Source organism: Nycticebus coucang, chromosome 4, assembly GCF_027406575.1.
Source record: "Nycticebus coucang isolate mNycCou1 chromosome 4, mNycCou1.pri, whole genome shotgun sequence".
NCBI classification, from domain to species: Eukaryota; Metazoa; Chordata; class Mammalia; order Primates; family Lorisidae; genus Nycticebus; species Nycticebus coucang.
The window spans coordinates 24,780,842-24,801,612 of record NC_069783.1 but is presented as its reverse complement, the minus strand read 5'-3'; the positions used below and the strand labels follow the sequence as shown (position 1 = coordinate 24,801,612).

The 20,771-nt window shown below is 47.6% G+C and overlaps 1 protein-coding gene across 1 annotated transcript in view; it reads left to right on the top strand.

Annotated features, from left to right (window-relative positions):
- CIB4 (calcium and integrin binding family member 4) overlaps positions 1 to 17,893 on the top strand; it is a 49,301-nt gene extending 31,408 nt beyond the window's left edge. Inside the window, exons 4-6 of the mRNA XM_053588353.1 lie at positions 6,549 to 6,690; positions 16,868 to 16,977; positions 17,620 to 17,893. Of these exons, the coding sequence (XP_053444328.1) occupies positions 6,549 to 6,690; positions 16,868 to 16,977; positions 17,620 to 17,712 (345 nt within the window). The 3' untranslated portion in view covers positions 17,713 to 17,893. The remainder of the gene's footprint in view (positions 1 to 6,548; positions 6,691 to 16,867; positions 16,978 to 17,619) is intronic.
- Positions 17,894 to 20,771: the final 2,878 nt, after the last annotated feature.

Genomic DNA, 20,771 nt, shown 5'->3' with positions numbered 1-20,771 from the left:
GAATTCAGTACATTGAGCCTGTGATCTCTGCGTCTTGCTCTTTCAGCTGTCCCTTCTCAATTGCTCTGTCTGTCTCGGGCTGAGCTGGATGGGACCTAGGACTCAGGCAGAGCTGGCATTTAGCTCAGAGTGGAGAGCAGGGAGGGGGCAGAGCGGCCCTTGGAAACTCTCTCCAGAGTGCCAGAGGCTGCCCTTTGTCAGAATCCGCCTGTGTGTTAAGCGAAGCCTTGTTACAGAGGGACTTTAGCTCTGGGACATCCCTGTGGGCCGTGAGGAGTCAACAAACCTGGGGAAAAAGGAAGCTGACCCTTGCTGGAACAGAGTGCAGAGGGGAGGTGCCTGGCAGGCCTCACAGTGAACCGCACCAGGTGCCCCGTGGCCCCGTGGCCCCAGGGCTCAGTTGCTGGTGACCTGGCCCTAGGCCTGCCGTCCCCTCCCTACTCTGAATGCTGCCCCTTCCCCAGCCTGATGGCCCCATTGGGGCTTCCCTTTCCCCTCCTGGTTTCTCCGTCCCCTGCCACCTTCTCCAGTGCCTTGTACCTTCCCAGCTGCAGGGAGAGGCGCTACCCCATAGCTGCTGAGTTCTCACCGGCCACCTCTCCGTCTTTAAAATAGAGGTGCCGTTTTTGTACTAAACGGAAAAAAAAATTATTAAAGTAAGAATTTATTATTTATTTTTGTTTATTATTATTATGTTTTCTGAAGTCAGGATCTCACTCTGTGGCCCAGGCTGGAGTGCAGAGGCACATAACTCCTGGGCTCAAGCGATCCTCCTGCTTCAGCCTCCCAAATGGCTAGAACTACAGGTGCACCACCATACCCAGCTAATTTATAAAAAATTTATTTTGTGGAGACAGAGTCTCACTAAGTTGGCCAGGCTGGTCCAAATACCTGACCTCAGATAATCCTCCCACCCTTGCCTCCCAAAGTGCTGGTATTGTAGGCATGAGCTGCTGTACCCAGTCTAAAGTAAGAATTAAGGGATCCATTGCCAAGATAGTCCACATTTTGGTGATGTGATCAACACCTTTCCTTTTGATGTTTATTTGGCACCAAGCAAATGGAAACAGGGCATGGCAGGCTCAGGAGACCTACTTGCTGGCTGACTGACCCTGGGCATGTCCCTCCCTTTTCCCAGAGCCTCATTTCTACATCCAGGAAATGAGGGGTCAGGCTAGATCCCAGGTCTCCAGCCATGTTTCATCATACATCCCCAGCAATAGAAAAATCTGGAGCATGCACCCAATATGCGTATATTCATTTATAAACTATACATTCACTACTCTACTAGTATGAGATAAATATTTAAAATAAAAAATTTCAAGGACAAGCTAAATGTTACATAAAATACTTTAAAAACAAATTCTCCTTTCTTATGTATAACAAAGTGTCTTCCTTGTAGTATTTTATTGTTTGCATAAAGTTAAACACAACATTGTATGGGAAAGCAATGTGGTTGAATTCACTTCTTTTTTTTGAGACAGAGTCTCACTATGTCGCCCTCAGTAAAGTGCTGTGGCGTCACAGCTCACAGCAACCTCAAAGTCTTGGGCTTAAATGATTCTCTTGCCTCAGCCTCCCAAGTAGCTGGGACTACAGGCGCCCACCACAAGGCCCAGCTATTTTTTGTTGTTGTTGCAGTCATCATTGTTGTTTAGCAGGCCCCATCCGAGTTCAAACCTACCACCCTCGGTGCATGTGGCTGACGCCGTAATCACTGTGCTACGGGCACTGAGCCGGATTCACTTCTTTATTCTTTGAAATCTTGTTTTAAGATTGAGAACTGTTCGGCGGTCTGGTACTAGATTATTTATTTTTAACAGCTGTTATAACTGATTCAAAGAGGAAAAAAGTCTCATAGGCTGCATTAATTAAATCATAGTGCTCACTTTCAACTCCACCACCAATTAAAGCCTTTGGATGAAAAGAGCAATGGCTCTTTCATGCTGGAAAGTGGAAGGCATTGCATGTTTATATTTTTAAGAAATGGACTCAAAATCCAGTGACATTCTTTATTTGGACAATTTTCAAACAGGTTAGAAATTTTTATTTCCATATTTTCAGGTATGCAGATATAAGCATTTTTCACAGGTGATACATAGGCTTTTAACAACAAAAATCCCAGGTTTTAGCAGTTTGCTACCTAGCAGATATCCACCAAAAAATGAACTCAAAGCATGAGTTTCTTTAGGAAAGTAATAATGTTAAAATGAGTCACATTTCCCTTGAAGAGTCAAATGAATTTGAGTTCATTTTTTGATGGATATCTGCTAGGTAGCAAACTGCCAACAGCCACATGTCATTATGAAAAGGTCAGCAAATTTGGAGCACTTGTCTTTTTGTGCAAGAAAAGCCTATAACTCATCTTTAAGTTTGATGGCTCTTTTAAGAACTTTTCTATAACCAGCAAATCTCCATGCAGTTCAGAAGATTGTCATAGTCACTTTTCTTCTGATTACAAATCATTGTATCAGCTTTGCTATATTTAAACTTTTTTTCAAAAAGAACCATTTCAACGTACCCTGCTGTGCTTTATGTATTTCTGGATTTACCATCTATTTACCTACCATTAGCCTGCAGGGAATTGGTTTCCTACATGTTCCATCCCTGCACCTCACCCAGAATCCTTTTCATCATGAAACAGCCACTCTATCCCTGAGTACACTCAATTTTCCCTGTAAGTGGTGCTTTTCTTAAAGAAGTAATTTACTGTTTACTCCATCTTTTTTCCTTTATTGGCTCACAAAAACGTGGCTCTTCAGGTATTTCATTATAGAAACAGCATCTAGGAAAATCATATTAGAAATAGCTATAATTTAACTATTTAGCAGAGATTCTATAGTGTAAAATTTGTTCAAATGAAAAAAAAAAGTGTTCAAACGCTCACAGCCCCAGCTACATCTTCTCTGCATCTTCCAATGTGCTCGCCACATTGTGTGGTGTGTACTATCCTTGCTATCACCAGCTGCCACCCCAACTGCCCTGTTTCCAGGCTCTCTGAGACAAGTGAGGTGTGTGTGCGCATGTGTGTGCGTGTGTAGATAAAAGTGCTATGACATGGGCCTAAAGGGGAATGTGTTGGTGTCCTGGCAACCACCTCTCTCCCATCACTTCCTGCAAGGCCAACCAAGGGGGAAGCCCCCAGGGAAAGAGAAATTGGTATCTCATTTTCAGCTGGATCCGTGCTTAGGCAGTGAATTTGCTGACCTGCCTTGCACCTGTCTAAGCACAGGAAAAGCGAATGGCTGCAGGAATTTCTTGTTACATCTGCCTGGATTCACATGGTTTCTACCTCATGGAGAAGAACTCATATTTTAAGTAACAGAGGTTTCAGCTCTGAGATTTTCTTCTTGTTCTCTTGCATTTGCATTATAAGCATCAGCTTCAATTGTGGTTTCCTTGCAGCAGTCTTGTTAAGCTAGGTATCCATTTGTAAGAGTTAATGCAGTTAAAATCTGGTGATGTACTCTGTAAAGCCACTTAACTAGGTACATGTGACTTGAAACACATCACAGCAGAAAATCCTTATCAGCATTAATTTGAGGCAGCTTCTGGGCATGCTGCGGTGGAAGGGTGGTGAAACCATACAGAGCAGGAGCTTGTTTGGAGGTTCTAGCAGGGCAATCTGGATTCTCCCCACCCCTGGGGCCATGTACAGGATGTCCATAAAGTTCGTGTGCAATTTATTATGATAAACTATTTTAAATTGCACACAAACTTTATGTCTACCCCGTATATGAGATATATGTAATTACACATAAAACTAATATGGTATACTAATCACATATGACAAATATATAATTGTATATGATTAGATATATTTTACATACTAATTATTATGTATTATATAAATATATTTGTAAGTATGTATTATATATTTATATAATTATTACATATCAAAATATAGTTATAGTAAATAATTTATAATTATATTAATAATATTATTTATATATTAATAACCTTATTATTAATATAAATAAATACTAATACAATATATTGATAGATACCATAGACTCTGTTACCTAGAGATCATATTTACAAGGCAGATTTCTGGAAGTATTAGTTTGCTAAGGGTGCCATAAAAGTAAACAACAGAACTGTATTGTCTCCTAATTCTGCAAGGCGGAAGTCTGAGGTCAAGGTGTGGGCAGGGCTGGTTCTTCTGAGAGCTGGGAGGGAGACTTGGCTTGGAGCTGCAGCACCCTGACCTCTGCCTTCCTCTTTATATGGTGTTGCCTCTAAATATGTGTGTCCAAATTTCCCCTTTTTATAAGGACACCTATCATGTCAGATTAGGGTCATCCTACTCCATCTGACCTTGACCTGACCCCTAACTAATTACATCTACAACAACTCTATTTCCAAACGAAATCACATTCTGAGGCCTGTGGGTTAGGACTTCAACATATAAATGGTGGGGGTGGCGCATAATTCAACCTGTAGCACTAGGCCACATCTGAGGTCTTCTAAAACAAGATCTTTCAGGCTGGGAACTTAGAATTCTGTGTGTGTTTACATAGTATATTCCATTCACCAATACACAACAGTGTGGTGAGCACATTGTTTTTTGCAGTTTTTTAAAAAATTGTGATAAGAACATCTAATGTGAAATAGACCCTCTTAAATTCTTAGTACCCAATACAGTATTGTGAGCAATAGGCACAATGCTGTACAGCAGATCTCCAGAATTCATGGTTTTAACAAGGGCCCCCAGTGTGACTCATATGTTCACTCAAGTTTGAGAACTACATGGCCTCCCAAGGTGACCATGTCCCCTCTCCCACCTCAAATACATAGGGATATAAATAAAACTATACATTTGAATATGTAGCTTGAGTTCAAAATGAATGAAAGAGAAATTTTCATGCGCCAAAAATGGAGAAATCAGAACCAGAGAGCTAAGCATTGGCTGACGACAAGGCAACCCACAGGAATAGACAACAGTATAGAGTCACGGTGTTGGGGTGGGGGCTCAAATCCCCTTGAAGGAGGGTGTAGGGCCATTGTGTACTTGAAGTAGAAGAGCTGGAACTAACCTTTTGGCATGAAGCCTGGAGCCATGAACAGATGCCTTGTTTGTGAAAAGAGACCAGATTTGCTCAAATGCATTTGAATCTCTGTAAGTGGACCACCCAAGGGACTGTAACAAACTGGTCAACATAAGAAAGTAGGCCTACTGTACTGATACGTACATGTGGTGCATGTCTGGTCTATGAAAAGTAGGTCAACTTAAGGAGGTGGTCAGCTATGGAGGTTCTACTGTAATTAGAAATTTAGAAGACTGAAGAACTACTGGTCTTTCACCTCTGCTGTGTGAATTCACAGGAAGAAGGAGCCGTTTCTAGCTGAGGGGCATGCAAGGACAGGGAACTTGGGTTGTGGGTGAAGCATGCATCAGGGCTCATTCTCCAACGCTGGGGCAGAGCTAGGATCTGATAAGGTCTGCAAGCCTGGACCATGCAAGGTCTGGGCCCCTGAGCAGCAGAGAGAAAGGAGCCTTGGGAGGTGGGAGTAGGTTAGGGGCACAGAACCGGGGCGGGGGAAGGGGTGCTAAAAGTGAACTCAACACGTCGTTCTGTGCAGTTCCCTCCTTTATCCCCACTAAGACCTGCCCCCCCCAGCACACCCCACCTACCCATTCCCTGGGGCTGCAGAGGGAGTAGCAAGGCAGACTTAAAGAGCAGTTTCTGAGCTGGCAGGGAAGCAGCTGGGATGTCATAAACTCAGGCCATCAGTGCCAGAAGAGAAGGGCCCTCACGGGCTGCATGTGACATTGCCAGGGCTCAATTTAGGGAACTCGGGGTGTCTAAAATCACAGGACCCTTACTCATTTGGTGACCTAATTTGAGAAATTGTTTGGTTGAAGAATGAAAATTGCTATAACAATTATGGTATCTATACTACATAATAGTTATTAATAGGTAGCAACTAACTTCCAATTGTTGAGTGTTATTTATCAGGCACTGTGCAACTTGTAAACCTCTCCTGTCGGGTCCTCACGGCAATCCTGCTAGGTAGATCAAATTATCATCCCACCCTGTCTTGGAGATGAGAAATCTCAGGCTCTGAGACAGCATGTAATTTGTCTAAACCAAGTTCGTGACCTACTAAAGAGGGAAGCCGAGACTCAAACCCAGATCTGTCTGACTTCTACATTCCTATGTTGACCATGGCTAACTCCAGGGAGTGGATTACAGATGCTTTTTATTCTATTCCTTATTCTTTTCTGTGTTTGCCGAGTTTTCTCCATAAAGTGGAGAAAAGTTAATAACCATTAAAAGAATAACACAACCAAAAAATGAGCCTTTGGAATGTGTGTGCAGGAGGAGGTGATGGTGGGTAGGGTGAGGTCAGGCAGGGTCCCTCACCCTGTGCCTGCACCATGCCCAGGGTCCTGGCTTACAGAGCCAGCATCAATAATATTTAAGTTGCTGCTGGTATTTTTTTCTTAAACCCAGGACAGGACACAGTGTTCAGGGAAAGATGAGAGAGGCTCAGGGAGATGCGAACTTGACCCTGAAAGATCTCTCCCCTCCTCCTACCCATAGGTCAACCCCTTCAGAGACCGAATCTGCAGAGTGTTTTCCCACAATGGCGTGTTCTCCTTTGAGGATGTGCTGGGCATGGCCTCTGTGTTCAGCGAACAGGCCTGCCCCAGCCTGAAGATTGAGTATGCCTTTCGTATCTACGGTGGGTGCAGTGAAGGATGGGGATTGAGGGCGAGGGGGGAAGTGCCACGGATGCCGTACCACGTCTGGAATCCATCAACATCAGTCACTGATGGACTGGTGCTAACTGGTGTCTGCCTGGGTGTTTGTGGGTGTATGGCATGCTTTGCAAGTACTGGGGAATAGAACACAACTCACTGAGAACCACGACTCCAGTGGATAGCTGCCCTCCTCTCCGTGTTGTCCCAGGTCAAGGTAGTCATTGGTGTTAATACCTGGTGGTAGCGTGTGGGCATGTGAGAGAGAGGAGAGACCTGTGGCTATAAAGGATTTATGCTTGTTTGGCTGGAGAAGCACAGGATGGGAAGTTAAGAAAATGTGAACTAGCTAAGCCACTACATGGCTGAGCAATCTTGGACAAATCGTTTCACTTTTCCGGAGCTCAATCTTTCTCATCTTTGAAATGAGGAGGTTGAGAGAGATAATCTCTGAGGTCCTTTGACATTTTTTGGTCTCTGATACTGTCTGGAGCAGCCATAAGTCTCTGCTAAAGTTCTGCTGTTCACCAGGAAAATGTCCTCTTAGCATAGCTGGGATGCATGGAATTCTCAAAAGGAATCAAAAGGAAAGAAGCAAATCTTGAGAAGCCTTCAAACAGAGCAGGTATGAGGCTTAAAGTGCATCATGATAACTCTTTGGCCCCAAAGCACTTGCACAAAGACCTGTGCCTTTCTTATTTATTTATTTATTATTAAATCATAGCTGTGTACATTAATGCAATCATGGGGCACCATACACTGGTTTTATATACAATTTGACATATTTTCATCACACTGGTTAACATAGCCTTCCCGGTATTTTCTTAGTTATTATGTTGAGACATTTACATTCTACATTTAGTAAGTTTCACATGTACCCTTGTAAGATGCACCACAGGTGTAATCCCACCAATCATTCTCCCTCCACCCATGCTCCCCCCTCCCTCCCCTCTCTCTCCCCCTTTCCCATATTCTTAGGTTATAACTGGGTTATAGCTTTCATATGAAAGCCATACATTAGTTTCATAGTAGGTCTGAGTACATTGGATACTTTTTCTTCCATTCTTGAGATAACTTTACTAAGAAGAATATGTTCCAGCTCCATCCATGTAAACATGAAAGAGGTAAAGTCTCCATCTTTCTTTAAGGCTGCATAATATTCCATGGTGTACATATACCACAAGACCTGTGCCTTTCAACATCTCACCTGCCTTCATTTCTTGCCAGCTCTTTCCCTGTCTCCACATGGTAGACTCCATCTTATTTCTGCCTCACCCAAGCAGACTTGGATAGAATGGAGTAGAGGGATTTTAAGCCAGATGGACCTGTGAGGGCTCAGTTTTCTCATCTGCAGAAAGGACTTAGTAACATCACCATATCCTACATGTTCTCAGGTTCACTATTCAGGAAGTGTACATGAAATCACAGGCTCCCCTCCTGAGAATGGCTGAGGAGGCTCCTACCATACTGTTACTCCTGTGGATAGCAACTGTAGACTCTAAATTAATACAAAAATCAACTAGCTGGTGATACTGAAAAGCTACCAAAGCAGATAGATTCTAGAGAGCTTTGACACTTGCAAGAAGAAAATGGTACTAGACAGGTTCTGTCCCACCACCATTTTTGGTTTTAAACTTTTTCAACCTGATGGTGGCTGTTTCAGTGAGTGGCATTGTGCAGGCTGATAGGAACGCTGAAGCCTCCTGACTTGAAGATGCAGAGAGTTTGAGGCACCCACACCTCCTGAAAAGTGAGGGGAGAGTCTGTGAAAGAAGCAAGAGAGAAAGGAAGTCCCAATTCTGCGTATTAACTGTGCCCAAATCTTTCTGATCTCTATACCCGAAACACAAGGGCAGACTCAAAGCAGCTCAGCTAAGGGTAAAAGCATTGAACTGAGATTCGAGATACTACTGTGTTCTAACAAGGTCTATAAGTGACAGGGTTTGTATTTTGAGTCCAGCCAATTACTTGATAAAACAGAAAATTCAGCACTCTTTGAAGGAATGCAGAGTCTCCACAATAAAACATTTATAATGTCCAAATGTCCAAAATTATTCTATGTATATATATATATTTTTAAAATGTATGCATTATCAAGAATGGAAACTGACTGACATGATCCAGATGTTGGAATTAGCTAGGAATTTTAAAATATCTATTATTACTATATCAGTCAGGATTCTCCAGAGAAACAGAACAAATAGGATGTGGGGGGATGTGTTTATATATAGAAAGAAAAAGAGCGAAAGAGAGCAAGAGAGAGATTTATTATAGGAATGGGATCATGTGCTTACAGTATCTGAAAGCCCCATGATTTGCTGTATGCAAGCTGAAGAACCAGGAAAGCTGGTGGTGTAATTCATTCTGAAAGCCTAGGAATCAGCAGTATCAATGTCTGAGGACAGAGAAGATGGATGTCCCAGCTCAACAAGATTACCAATTCAGTCTTCCTCCACCTTTTTGTTTTATTGGGCCCTCAACAGATTAGACAATGCTCATCCACAATGGTGAAGCTGATATTCTTTACTCAGTCTACTGGTTCAAATGCTGATCTCTTTCAGCAACACTCTCACATTATTTCTTCCAGACACACCCAGAAATAATGTGTTACCAGCTATCTGGGCATTCCTTAGCCCAATCAAGTTGACACACAACATTAATGATAACCATGCCCAATGATGTGAAAAAAAGTGTTCATCTCAAAAAGAAAGGAAATCTCAGCAGAGAAATGGAAACTATAAGAAAGAATCAAATGGAAAATGTAGAACTGAAAAATAAAATATCTGAAATAAAAATTCACTAGATGGGCTTAACAGCAAAATTGAGAAGAAAGAATTAGGAAACTTGAAGATAGGCCAACAGAAATAATCTATCTTGTGAATAGAGAGAAAAAATATTGAGAGAAAAGAAAAACAGAGCCTTGGGAACATGTAGGACAACAGAAGGGTCTGACATACGTATTTGATTGGAGTCTCAAAAGGAGAGGAGAATGAATGAGACAGAAAAGACATTTCAAGAAATAATGGCTTTTCTAAATTTAACACAAGACACAAATTTACATGTGTTCTAAGCAGGATAAGTACAAAGGCACTAACATAGCCAAATTCTATCAGCTTTGTAGGCCCCAGCTATTCACACTAGTCTTCCTTCTTCTTTGCCCCAAGTATTTCTGGGAGACCCCAATCATCCAAAAGGAGTTCAAGCCCACTAGCTGCCAAGTTTCTCTGTCAGGCTCCTACCACCCCTGGCAGTGTTCTCCTGGCCAGAGCAGCTGCTCTGGGAAAATCCTGGCCCAGGCTCTGTGCTCCTCTCAGCCAAACCTGTAGTTTGCAAGTCATAAGAACTTAATACATAAAAGCAACTGATAAGGGACAGCAATATATTCATTTTCCATTGTTGTGTAGTGAATTACTACAAACTTAAAGACTACAGAGAATGCACATTTATAATCTTAGAGTTTCTGTGGGCTAGGAGTCTTGGCACAGCATGTAGGGTCTTCCCCTTAGGGTTTCACAATGCCACAGTCAAGGCTCTGGCCAAGCCACCTTCTCATCTGGAGAGTGCCCAACTGGAGGAATCTACCCACAAGCTTGCTCAAGTTGCTGGCAGAACTCACGTCCTTGTGTGTACAGAACTTAGGCTCTCAGCTAGAGACTGTCCTCAGTTCCTGTCACAAGGGCCTTCCAACATGGCCACCTGTTTCCTCAGAGACAGCAAGAGAGAGAATCTCTTGAGTCACCCTGCTGGCAAGTCTTATATGACAGTGTGGTCATAGAAATGATACCCCATCATTTTTAGCAAACTATATACATTGGAAGTAAGTCGCAGTTCCCCCCTCCACTAAGAGGATGGGGAGTATATGAAAGCATAAGTCCCAAGAGGTGTGGACCAGGGGAGGAGGGCGCTAGAGTCTGTCTAGCACCAAGCAAGGAAGGGAAGAGGCTTCCCAAGGGCCTAGAGTACCACTGGAAAGGGCTCAGGAAGAGGCAGCACTTTTCTCCTCTCCGTGACTGCCTCTCTCATCTCTGCTTCTGTCTGTGAACCTTCTCCTTCTGCACATCAGCTTTTATGCCTCTGTGCTCAGGGGTCAAAGATGACTGCCCAGTCCACCGCCATAGGCTGCATGTCTCACTGGGACCAGTCACAAGTACTTTCAGCTCTCCCTTACATTTCTTCCAGAGATGCTAACTGGCCCAGCTGTGCCAATGATCTAACTGCTCCTGGGATGGGTAACTGGCCTTTCCAATCAACTGTAGTCAAAAAAGCAACAGAGCCACAGAAACAAGTGTGGCTCCAGAGGCCTGCCATTTGGGGATGGGGACCCATCTCAGTGATGGTAGAATGTAGGCTGGGCTGATGTAACAAAAGATGCCTGCTTCAGCTGCCCTTCCACAGTTTCTTGAGCTAAACAGACAAAGACACCCAAACCCCCTGGGAGCTGGGATAGCAGCAAGTTCCCTGTGGAACTCAAGGCACAGTAGCTAGATCACACTCAGCTCTGAGACGGGGAGAGCGCCCTTGGTCCTGGGAGGTCAGACAGAATCTTGTGGCAGGTCAAGGACCAGACATTGCAATGTCCCCCTCAATGTCTGTGTGTCTTCCTCACCCTTGAGCACAGAGTTTCTGTCCTCCTTGAGCCCAAGTACAAAAATGAAAGCTCAAAACCTTCATGCAAATCACCTGTTCAAGTAGATGCCCAGAGACTCATAAACCCCCAGCCTTCATCAGATGTACTCAGACAAATCCAAACTCTCTTTGGTCTCAGAAGATTTGCTACCTTACAGGGTGGGTAATGGGGTTAGGGGAGATGGGGACACATGAACCCCAAGCCTGGTGCCTGGCATGCGGTGGCCACATGGTAAGTCAGGATCTTAGTGCACTACATGACAAAAAGGGACAAGAGCAGGACAGAAGATGGTTGTGGTGACAGACATGGGGATGACTCTTAGCAAAAGTCCTAAGAGCTAACTCAGTGCTCTGACCCCTTGTTACTCCTAGTGTAGCATCTGCACTGCTAGGTCTGAACCTGGACCAGCAGCATCTGCCCTGCTAGGAAGCTGATTAATGTAGAGCCCCAGGGCCCACTCCACCCACTGCGTCAGAATCTGCACTCTAACAAGTCCCCAGCCGATGCCTCTGCATCTTGAAGTCTCCGAAGCACTTCTCAAACTTGGCTGCGCATTGGAACCACTGGGAGTTTTGTTTTGTCTTTTTTTTTTTTTTTAAATACAGATGCTTAGGCCCCAGCTCCAGAGACTTGATGTAATATATGTCTGGTTTGGGGGCTTTTTCAAAGCTCCCTGGGCAACGCTAACGTGCAGCAGTAGGGATGGCATTCAGTTGCATATGACAGCATTTGTGGTTTGTTTGTTTTTTTTAAAAGGCAAGTCTGGAGTCAGGCATTCCAGAGCTGAGGTGGCAACCCCAGGAAGTAACTGAGGGCTCAGGCTCCTCTAAGCTTCCTAATCTGCCAATCGTAGGGGACCATTGTCCTCATGGTCATGAAATGCTTCTCATATTCATTCTAGGAAGGAAAAAAGGGGACAGGAGAAAGGACAAGGACAAAGTATACATCCACAGGCACAGATGGGTCCACCCTCCTTCCAAAGCTCTCTTGGGAGCCCCACCCAGCAAGTTCGATTTATATTTCATTGGCCAGAGTATGTCACATGGCCACCCGTAGCTGCAAGGGACACTGAAATGTCATGTATTTTAAGCTGGACATGGTGTCATCCTGTTATCCTGTTAGTAGGAAAGATGGGAGGATGACTCAAGTTGGGCCCCGGGTCCCACTTTGAGGAACACTCTAGCCTCCAATTGCTAAATCCCCCTCTCTGTGCACCCAGGGGAGATTTTCCAGTGGCAGAGATCACCACGCCAGCGATGCTTTCTTGCTCCCATCAGCATGGCCTTCCCCAGATCTGAGTTACCCCCGGCGGGTTCCAGAATGTCAGCAACAGGTCTTTCATACCTGCCCAGGACCTGAGCAGCCACAAGGGGTGCGGCTAGCTGGGGAGAGGCCAGGGAGGAGATCTCATCTCTCCTGGGAATAGCAGCAATTGAGTGTTCCCCCTTACTTGATCAAACGGTTGATTTTTGTGAAAGTTCTGTGTAAACTGTAAGGAGTAAGAATAGCAGAGAGAGATGGGAAAAGTCTTTGGTGGGGAACCTGAAGGCCTGACTTCACCAGCTCTCCAAGATCCCACCACCCATTGTTGGGAAACTGCAAGAGGAAGGCTCCAGCCACTCCTGGGTGATCCTAAGTTGCAGGTCCTGAGACTGCCGAGGCCATGCGGGCTGGGCAGCAGCCCAAGCTACCAGCCTCCACCCCTCCCCCAGGCTTCTCTGACCTTGCACCCCTCGAAGCAGGGCAACTCCCTGGGAGTACATTTTACTGTAGCAAACTGTTCTGCTTCCAGATGGCTTGGGACCAAAGCCATGCCATTTGCTGCAGTCTCTGCATACGGGAGTTGGGCCAGCAGGATGCCTGGGGACACTGCAGGTGTCTGGGAGAGTCTACAGAGCTTCTCCCCAGCAGTGCAGTGTCACTGCGGCTGCCCACTGGCTCTAGGTTCTAGTGTTGGTCCCTCTGCCCCATTCACCTTCTTCGAGTCATTTCCCATGATAGTGGACCCGGGCAGGGGGGCCTTCACACATGTGTTGGGGCTTGGTCTCCAGCCCTGGGGCTAATAAGCATTCAGCCAGGGGAGGGCACTGCCAGTGGAGTGAGGGAGCATGTGTACCTTCCACACACCCACATCCTGCATTGGGGAACAGAGACAAGTCTTGGCTTTGCCACTCAAGGACCCTGTGACATCAGTAAACCCTGGGCCTCAGCTTCTCTAGGAGCCCAGTATGGCTCTAGCTCCCATTCATCAAGGTGGGCTCTGTGGTTTGCATTTTTAGTGTTTAGCAGTCATCAAGTGATGTAGGATTGAGCATCTAACTATATCTAGTAAGTATCTTCTATATTAAACATCTCTGTATTCTGAACTCCATTCCAGGCAATGTCCATGTATTTTCTTATTTAATCTTCATGGAAACTCTGTGGAGGTACTGCTATTATTCCCATTTTACAGATGAAGAAACTGAGGCTCAAATAATGAATTAGGATTAAATTTGTAGCCAATGACAGCAAACCCCAACTAACAATGGCTTAAGCAAAATAGCTCCTGAGATTGCTGAAAGCTATATATTTATTTCTCTAAAATAATATTTGTTGGCTCAGCGCCTGTGGCTCAAGTGGCTAAGGCACCATTCACATACACCTGAACTGGTGGGTTCAAATCCAGCCTGGGCCTGCCAAACAATGATAACTACAACCAAAAAATAGCTGGGTGTTGTCGTAGGCACCTATAGTCCCAGCTACTCGGGAGGCAGAGGCAGGAGAATCGCTTGAGCCCAGGAGTTGGAAGTTGCTGTGAGCTGTGATGTCACAGCACTCTACCCAGGGTGACAGCTTGAGGCTGTGTCTCAAAATAATAATAATAAAATAAATATTTGTCACTTTAATCTCCCATTCCCAAGGTCACCTCATTGTCACTATTTGTATTTGTCACTTTATCGCCTATTCCCAGGGTGACCTCACTGTGGGCTACACTTTTTCTTTAAAGACAGTCCCAGAAGGTTCCTGCACCTCTTCTGCTCATATCTCATTGGCCAGAACTTAGTCACATGTCCATAGCTAGCAGCAAGAGAGGCTGGGAAATGCAGTGTTTACTTTGGACGATCTCATAACTGGTAAAAATTGTCACTCTGTTGCAATACAGGCAGCTATGGGTGGTTAAGAGTGTAGACCTCTTAGCTGTTGCCATAGCTCAGTAGTTAGCATGCCAGCCCTGCAAACCAGGGGTGGTGAGTTCAAAGATCTCGTCTGGGCCTGATTAAGAAGATCCAGACCATCTGGGTTAGTCTTGTTTCTGACATACTGCTATCATGGAATTTATATCCTAGTGGAGGGAAATATATGAGCTAGTAAGGAAAACAGTGTGTTAGGGCGTCTATGGTGCTGGGATGGGACAGGAAGTGCAGTTTTACACAGGTGATGGGGGATGCCCCAGCACTGGATTAAAGGCACAGGGATGTCTGTGTGAGAGTGGACCAGGGAGGAGGAACCCCATGGCAAGGCCCAGAGACAGACGTGTGCCTGGCTTGATGGCGATCTAGCAGGGAGGCAGAGAGAGGATAGGGACTCCTAACCCTGAAGGAGGCAGAGGGGAAGAACAGGAAACTCGGCAGGAGACTCCAGGACAACCAGGAGAGAAGTGATGGTGACCGGAGGAGGGTGGAGGCGGTGCAGCGGGAAGTGAAGAGGGAGCTGGGAGCATTTGCTGGCACTTGGCCTGTGGCATAGGAGGAGGGGTCAAGTGTGACCCCAAGTCAGCCCGAGCAGCTGGAGGATGGAGCTGCCCATCTGCTGAGAAGCAGACAGCGGTGAGTGAAGCAGGCTTTGGGGCAGGGCCGGGAGGGAGCACCAGGAACGTGGGCTTGGACGTGGTGAATATGAGGACTCCGGGTGGAGAGAACAGGGAGGCAGGGGGAGACACCGGCCTGCAGCTCCGGGAGAAGCCCGGGCTGGAGAGGTGAATTTAAATGACTTAAAATAGGCTGTGTCAGCACATAGATAATATTCAAAGGCAAGAGGCAGAAATGAGATTAAGGAGGTAAGCGTGGTTGTTTAATTTCCGCAAGTCTCAGTTTCATCTGTGTTATGAGGATTAAATGCAGCGAAATATAAAGCACCAGACCTTTACTGGGCAATGTCTGTTGTGGTGGTGGTTACGGAACTTGGCAGGGCCACTGCATTACTGGGCGAGTAGCCCAGGGGGCCTGCTGAGAACACTGCACATCCTCATCTGGGCCTTCAATGCCCTGAGCAACTCCGCCCATCTTCCAGACTTAACCCCTGACTGTCCTCCCTCCCAGGCCCTGTGCCAATCCCCTGCTCCCCTCACTGGCCTGACCATGCCTACTGAACACCCCAATGTTCCTTCTCTACCTCTGTCTCTGATGTCCCTCACCTTCTCCAGCTGCCATCTCTGAGCACACCCTTTAGAGCACTGCTGTGAAGAGCCACAGTGGCACTGAAGGGATGCAGGATACTTTCTAAGGTGGCTTTGTGGACAGTAGGGTCATATGGACCCTGGCTCTCCAGTGTTCAAGGGGCTTATGGGATGACCATACTTTCTTGCCCAAAATAGAGGACCCAAGGTCAGACAAGGGTCAGGGCACCCCCCAACTGGTGGGACAGTAGGTGGAAAGCAGGCGTTGTCCTGAAGATCATGGACACCTGGGCTGCAGCCGCAGACTGAAGGATCAAGCAGCCTGCACGCACAGGGGTCAGTAGGACGTGCAGGAGTCTGAGCAGCTGTGGTGCCACCCACTGTCGTTCAGCCCAGTGTCCCGTGGTCTGGCAGCATCGTGGGCTATGAGGGGGGTGAAGATATGTGGTGTTCCCGGGCCCTGGAGGTTCCCTGTTCTTTCTCCCACCCTTCTTCTGATAGCCGTGGCTTGCCTGGGGTCAGGAACGAGGCCAGTTCTTGCCCATTTCTGGTTTCCACGTAGGAAGGAGGCTGCATGGGCTGCGGGAAGTATTGCCTCTTGTCCCCCAACCCTTTGAGGGCATAGCCAGAGTCCTGATGGTCAAGCCCCCTGTGGCCAAGCAGACCACTGTCCCTGCTTCATCACGGAGGTGAGGGCATCGTCTGGTTGCTCAGCTACTGTGCAGGCACAGGAGCAGGGACTGGCTCCCAGGACCTCTGGCTCTGAATCTGGTGACCTTCCGCTGCTGCTTGGACAGGTCGTATAACCCCTCTGTGCTTCAGAGTCCTTTTGGTAAAATGGGACTGATGAAAGGTTGATTGTGAAGAAAAATAGGTAAAACTCTCAGAACAGGCCTGAGCACACAGTAGGTGCTCACTTGATGCCTATGGAGGATATCATTCAGCGCACCTTTGCAGCTTGTGGCAGCTGCAGCACCAATGCCTTCAGCCTGCCCAGGTTTCCCTGAGTCCCAGGTTCTAGATGCACCTGGGACAGTTGGACTCTGCTGACGGGAATCTGTGGGATCCTGGCTGGTGCCACAGCCCTCAGAGACTCCTCAAGACCACTTCCTGTCCAGTCTCCAGCTCCCTCTAACACGATCCTGACTCATCTTTGCAGATTTTAATGAAAATGGCTTTATCGATGAGGAGGACCTGCAGAGGATCACCCTGCGGCTGCTGAACACGGACGACGTGTCTGAGGACCTGCTGATGGACCTCATGAAGCACGTGTGTACCCTGGGCAGGGGCCAGGCTGCCACCCAAGCCCCTGGATGTCAGGCACCTCTGGAGGAAGCAGATGGCACACTGGCCTTTGGTGCACCCATTTCCTGGGGGCTGTCATGAGGTCAGAAAGCTCGAGGTGCCCTGAGGAATGAGCACACAGATGGAGGCAACTGCCTCTCAATTCTTTATCATTCTTCTAAGACCCTTCTAGGGTCACCAGAGCAGTGTGCCAAACCCACCCAGTCTAAGGGGCCTCCACTGGCAGGAGGGCCAACGACAGGTGGGCAGCAGATGGACACATCATAACGTCCCCTCCCCGTGTTCCCCAGTGCAACACAAGGTCCAGGCGTCCTAGGGTGACAAGACTGAGACCGGCCCCGCAAACCCAAGACAGCGCATGCATCTTTGTTTTCTTAGACCATGACAAGGGTCCGGTGTCTCTGGTCTGGGTGGGAACTGGAAGGAAGATAAAAGCAAAAACACTGTTGTCACTACTGCCTCCCTGCCCACCTGGGCCCTTGTAGTGCAGAAGCCCTGCCCGACACCTCTGGCTGCCATGAGGCACGGGGCCTGTCTCCTCCTTCCCTGTGCCCCATCTCACCTCACACCAAGTTCTACTCAGCCCCTTCCGTGCCCCCTGACCAGGTCCTGAGTGAGTCCGATCTGGACAACGACAACATGCTGTCCTTCTCTGAGTTTGAACACGCGATGGCCAAGTCTCCAGATTTCATGAAGTGAGGTGTTCTGGAGGGGTAGGGACTGCCCAGAATAGTGCTAAGGGGGTGTCTAAGTCTTCCTTAGACTCCTCTTCCTCTGTAACAGCCCAGCACATAAGGGGGTGGCTAAGGGGGTGTCTCAGTCTTCTCAAGGAGGATGTGAGTTTCCAGGACACTTGGCAGATTCTTCCAGACTCAGTAAAACTGGGGCTTCTAAGATCTACCATGGGGTAGGAAAAGGCAGAGCGGAGGACTGAGTTCCAAGCTTTGCAATGATGTGAGAGGTATAACCTCAGGGGCACACCCCATGAGGTCCCCTGGACTCCAGACTGACCTGGGTGCTGCCCTGGCCACTGTTAGTCCTCCCCCACTGCCTCCGGCTGTCATTTGGAATTGAGGCATTTGTGGGGGGATGCGAAGATCCTGGTGGCAGAGCTTGTGGAAGAAAATAAATCTGCTGAGAGATGCACCCATTTCTATGTCATCTTAGAGCAGGAAGGGGTCTCACTGGTCTTCTGTGGCCCAGACTCCCACGCCTCCCTGGTCTGTAGGATGTCTGTTCTGGATCCTTCCAGTTATAGGAGATGTGCTCCTTCTGCAGACAGCCCCCCCATCATGCCCATAGGGACCATCAGTATGGCCTTCTGCACGCTGAGCTGGCTCTGTGGACATGGTGTATACTCCTGGGTCTGATTCTGGCCCTGGGTCTCACAGTCCAGGTGATAGCCATGAAGTGTGCCCATTTAAGAAATTTTAACAAACCAAAGCAGAACAGAGAGCCAGACCTCAGCAAGGCCAGGGGCCTGGGCCAGCACCTCTGCCTCTCCCCTTAGTCCCCCACACTCAGCTGTACCCTTCCCACCAGCACCTCTGCTTTGTCAGATGTGAGGCCAAACATGGCTTCTCTATAGTGGACAAGTTTGTATCTCCTTGGGTTTGAATGACTTTCAGTGACTTCTAAGTAATGTCTCAGCCCTGGCTCCAAATTCCCAGAGAGAGAACCCAACTGGCCACGGTCAGAGGTCCGGCCCTCTCCCAAACACCTAGATGAGGAGAGGGCCTCACTCCAGTGTGATCACCAGAGGGCTAAGGTGCAGGTGGACCCTGTTTAGAGACCCCATCCAAAGGTAACTCCTCTTCCTCTGTAACAGCCCAGCACATAATTGAAGCTGGAGCCCTGTCTGTCCTGAGTCACTCTTTGAATCACCCCCCTCTCTTCCCATTGATTGCAGCACCATGAGATTCTGGGACCCTTTGCATTTTGGTGATGCCAAAAGAAGCTTTGGGGTTGTTCTAGTCATGACCCAGAGAAAGGGACATGAGACATGGACCAGAAGGGTGCCTCTAGGATAGGTGTAGGACCAGGAGACAGAGGGACCCTTAGGACGACAGGCTCCAGGCGGCTTATGGGATTCTTTGCTTCAGCTCCTTTCGGATTCACTTCTGGGGATGCTGACGTGATGGCAAATGTGGCAGACACCAATCTGGCAGCCTCGAGGGCTCACTGGAATCCAACCCCCTCCAGGCACTGGGGGTTCTAGCTTGAAGTATGACTTCATCCCAGGCCCTCCCTCACCTCTAGACTATTGTTTATTAAATAAAACAAGAGAAAAGCCTCAGCCCATCAGTTTATCACTTTTTAAATACGCAATCATATACAAGAACTCATTCCAGGGCGTAAATATGCAACGACACCAACCAATTTGGGGTGGCAATTTTTCTGAGGGCAGGGTTCAAATCTCAGTCTAAGTCATAGCAGAGGAACAGGCCAAACAGGATGAAGTTCACTGGGAAAATGCGTGTCCTCCCCTCCTGGCCCTCCAACTCTCGGCCCTGTTCCTTGCAGTGCGGATCTGCACAGGGTGTGCACACGGCTGTCGTTTCAGCTGGCACCTGGCTCCCCTCTCCTCGTCCAAGGGAGAAGCCATCTTGTCCTCATGTGGCACCCTAGGTCTTGGGATGAGACAGCACATGACCAGAGATCAGCTTTATTCACATTGCTACTCAGCCAAGCCCTGTAACAAATTTGGCCACCACAGGGACCTTTTGGGGTCCAGCTGGTCAGAGGTTCTGAGATACAGAAGCGGCCCTTCACGGAGACCTATCAGATGCCCACCTGATGGGCGCATGGACTTTTTTTTTAATCCTGTCTCTTGCGAGGTGTCTAGATGCTGGCTACAGAGGAGCGGGTGTTTCAGCCTCAGTTAACTTGAACCTTGCTGTGGTCCCTTGCCTTCAGGTCCTGAGTCACACATACAACGTCAATAAGGGCCCAATGCTGAATAGGGTCCCCTTGGTCAAATAAATCCAGGAGGTGCTGGAATGTGAAGAAGTCCTGTGGTGTGGGTGTACACCTGGCTTCAGGTCCCCACCCCAGATCCTGCCTACTGAGGGCTGTCACCCACATCCTGCCCCCTGCCCCAGCAGCCTAGTGAAAGCAGACACTCCAGTCCTTCCACGGCTACCCACCTCCCAGTGTCCACCTCTGGTCTGCAGCAGCTTCATCCTGGGCCGTTTCCTCCCATCCCCTCCCAGAAACAGCTTGAGGGTAGAGGCCAATCAGCCTGTCCCTGCCAGACTGAGCAGGATGCAGGGAAGGCCGTTTCCCACGGCTGCTTCTCCCAGACACCTCCCTCTCTGCAGGGTCCTTGTGATCCCAAGGGCTGCTTTATCCCTGCCCCTCACGGGAGGACCAGGGCTTGGGAATCAGCAAGACCTGGGTTCCAATACTTGCTGTGTCACCTCCCAGCCGTGTGAGGGCAACTTCTTATTTCTCTGAGCCTCAGTGTCTCTGTCAGTACAGTGGAGATGACAGCAGTTTCCTCACAAGTTACCGTGTAGCCTGAGTGACCCCAGGTCAGGGTTGATAGGAATTCCTTCCCATCTTATAACCTGTGAAATTGTCCTGGGCCCACTTGCCCCTCATTCTGAGACCTGGGACAATAGAGCTTCTTCAGTTAGAGGTAGGAATTCTCTGTACCTGAGTGACCTGCCATTAAGGCTTGGGAACCCTCCACTGCCCAGTTCTACATGTTCCACCGTGGGGGAGAAGAAGGGTAGACCCAACACATAGCCAGACAC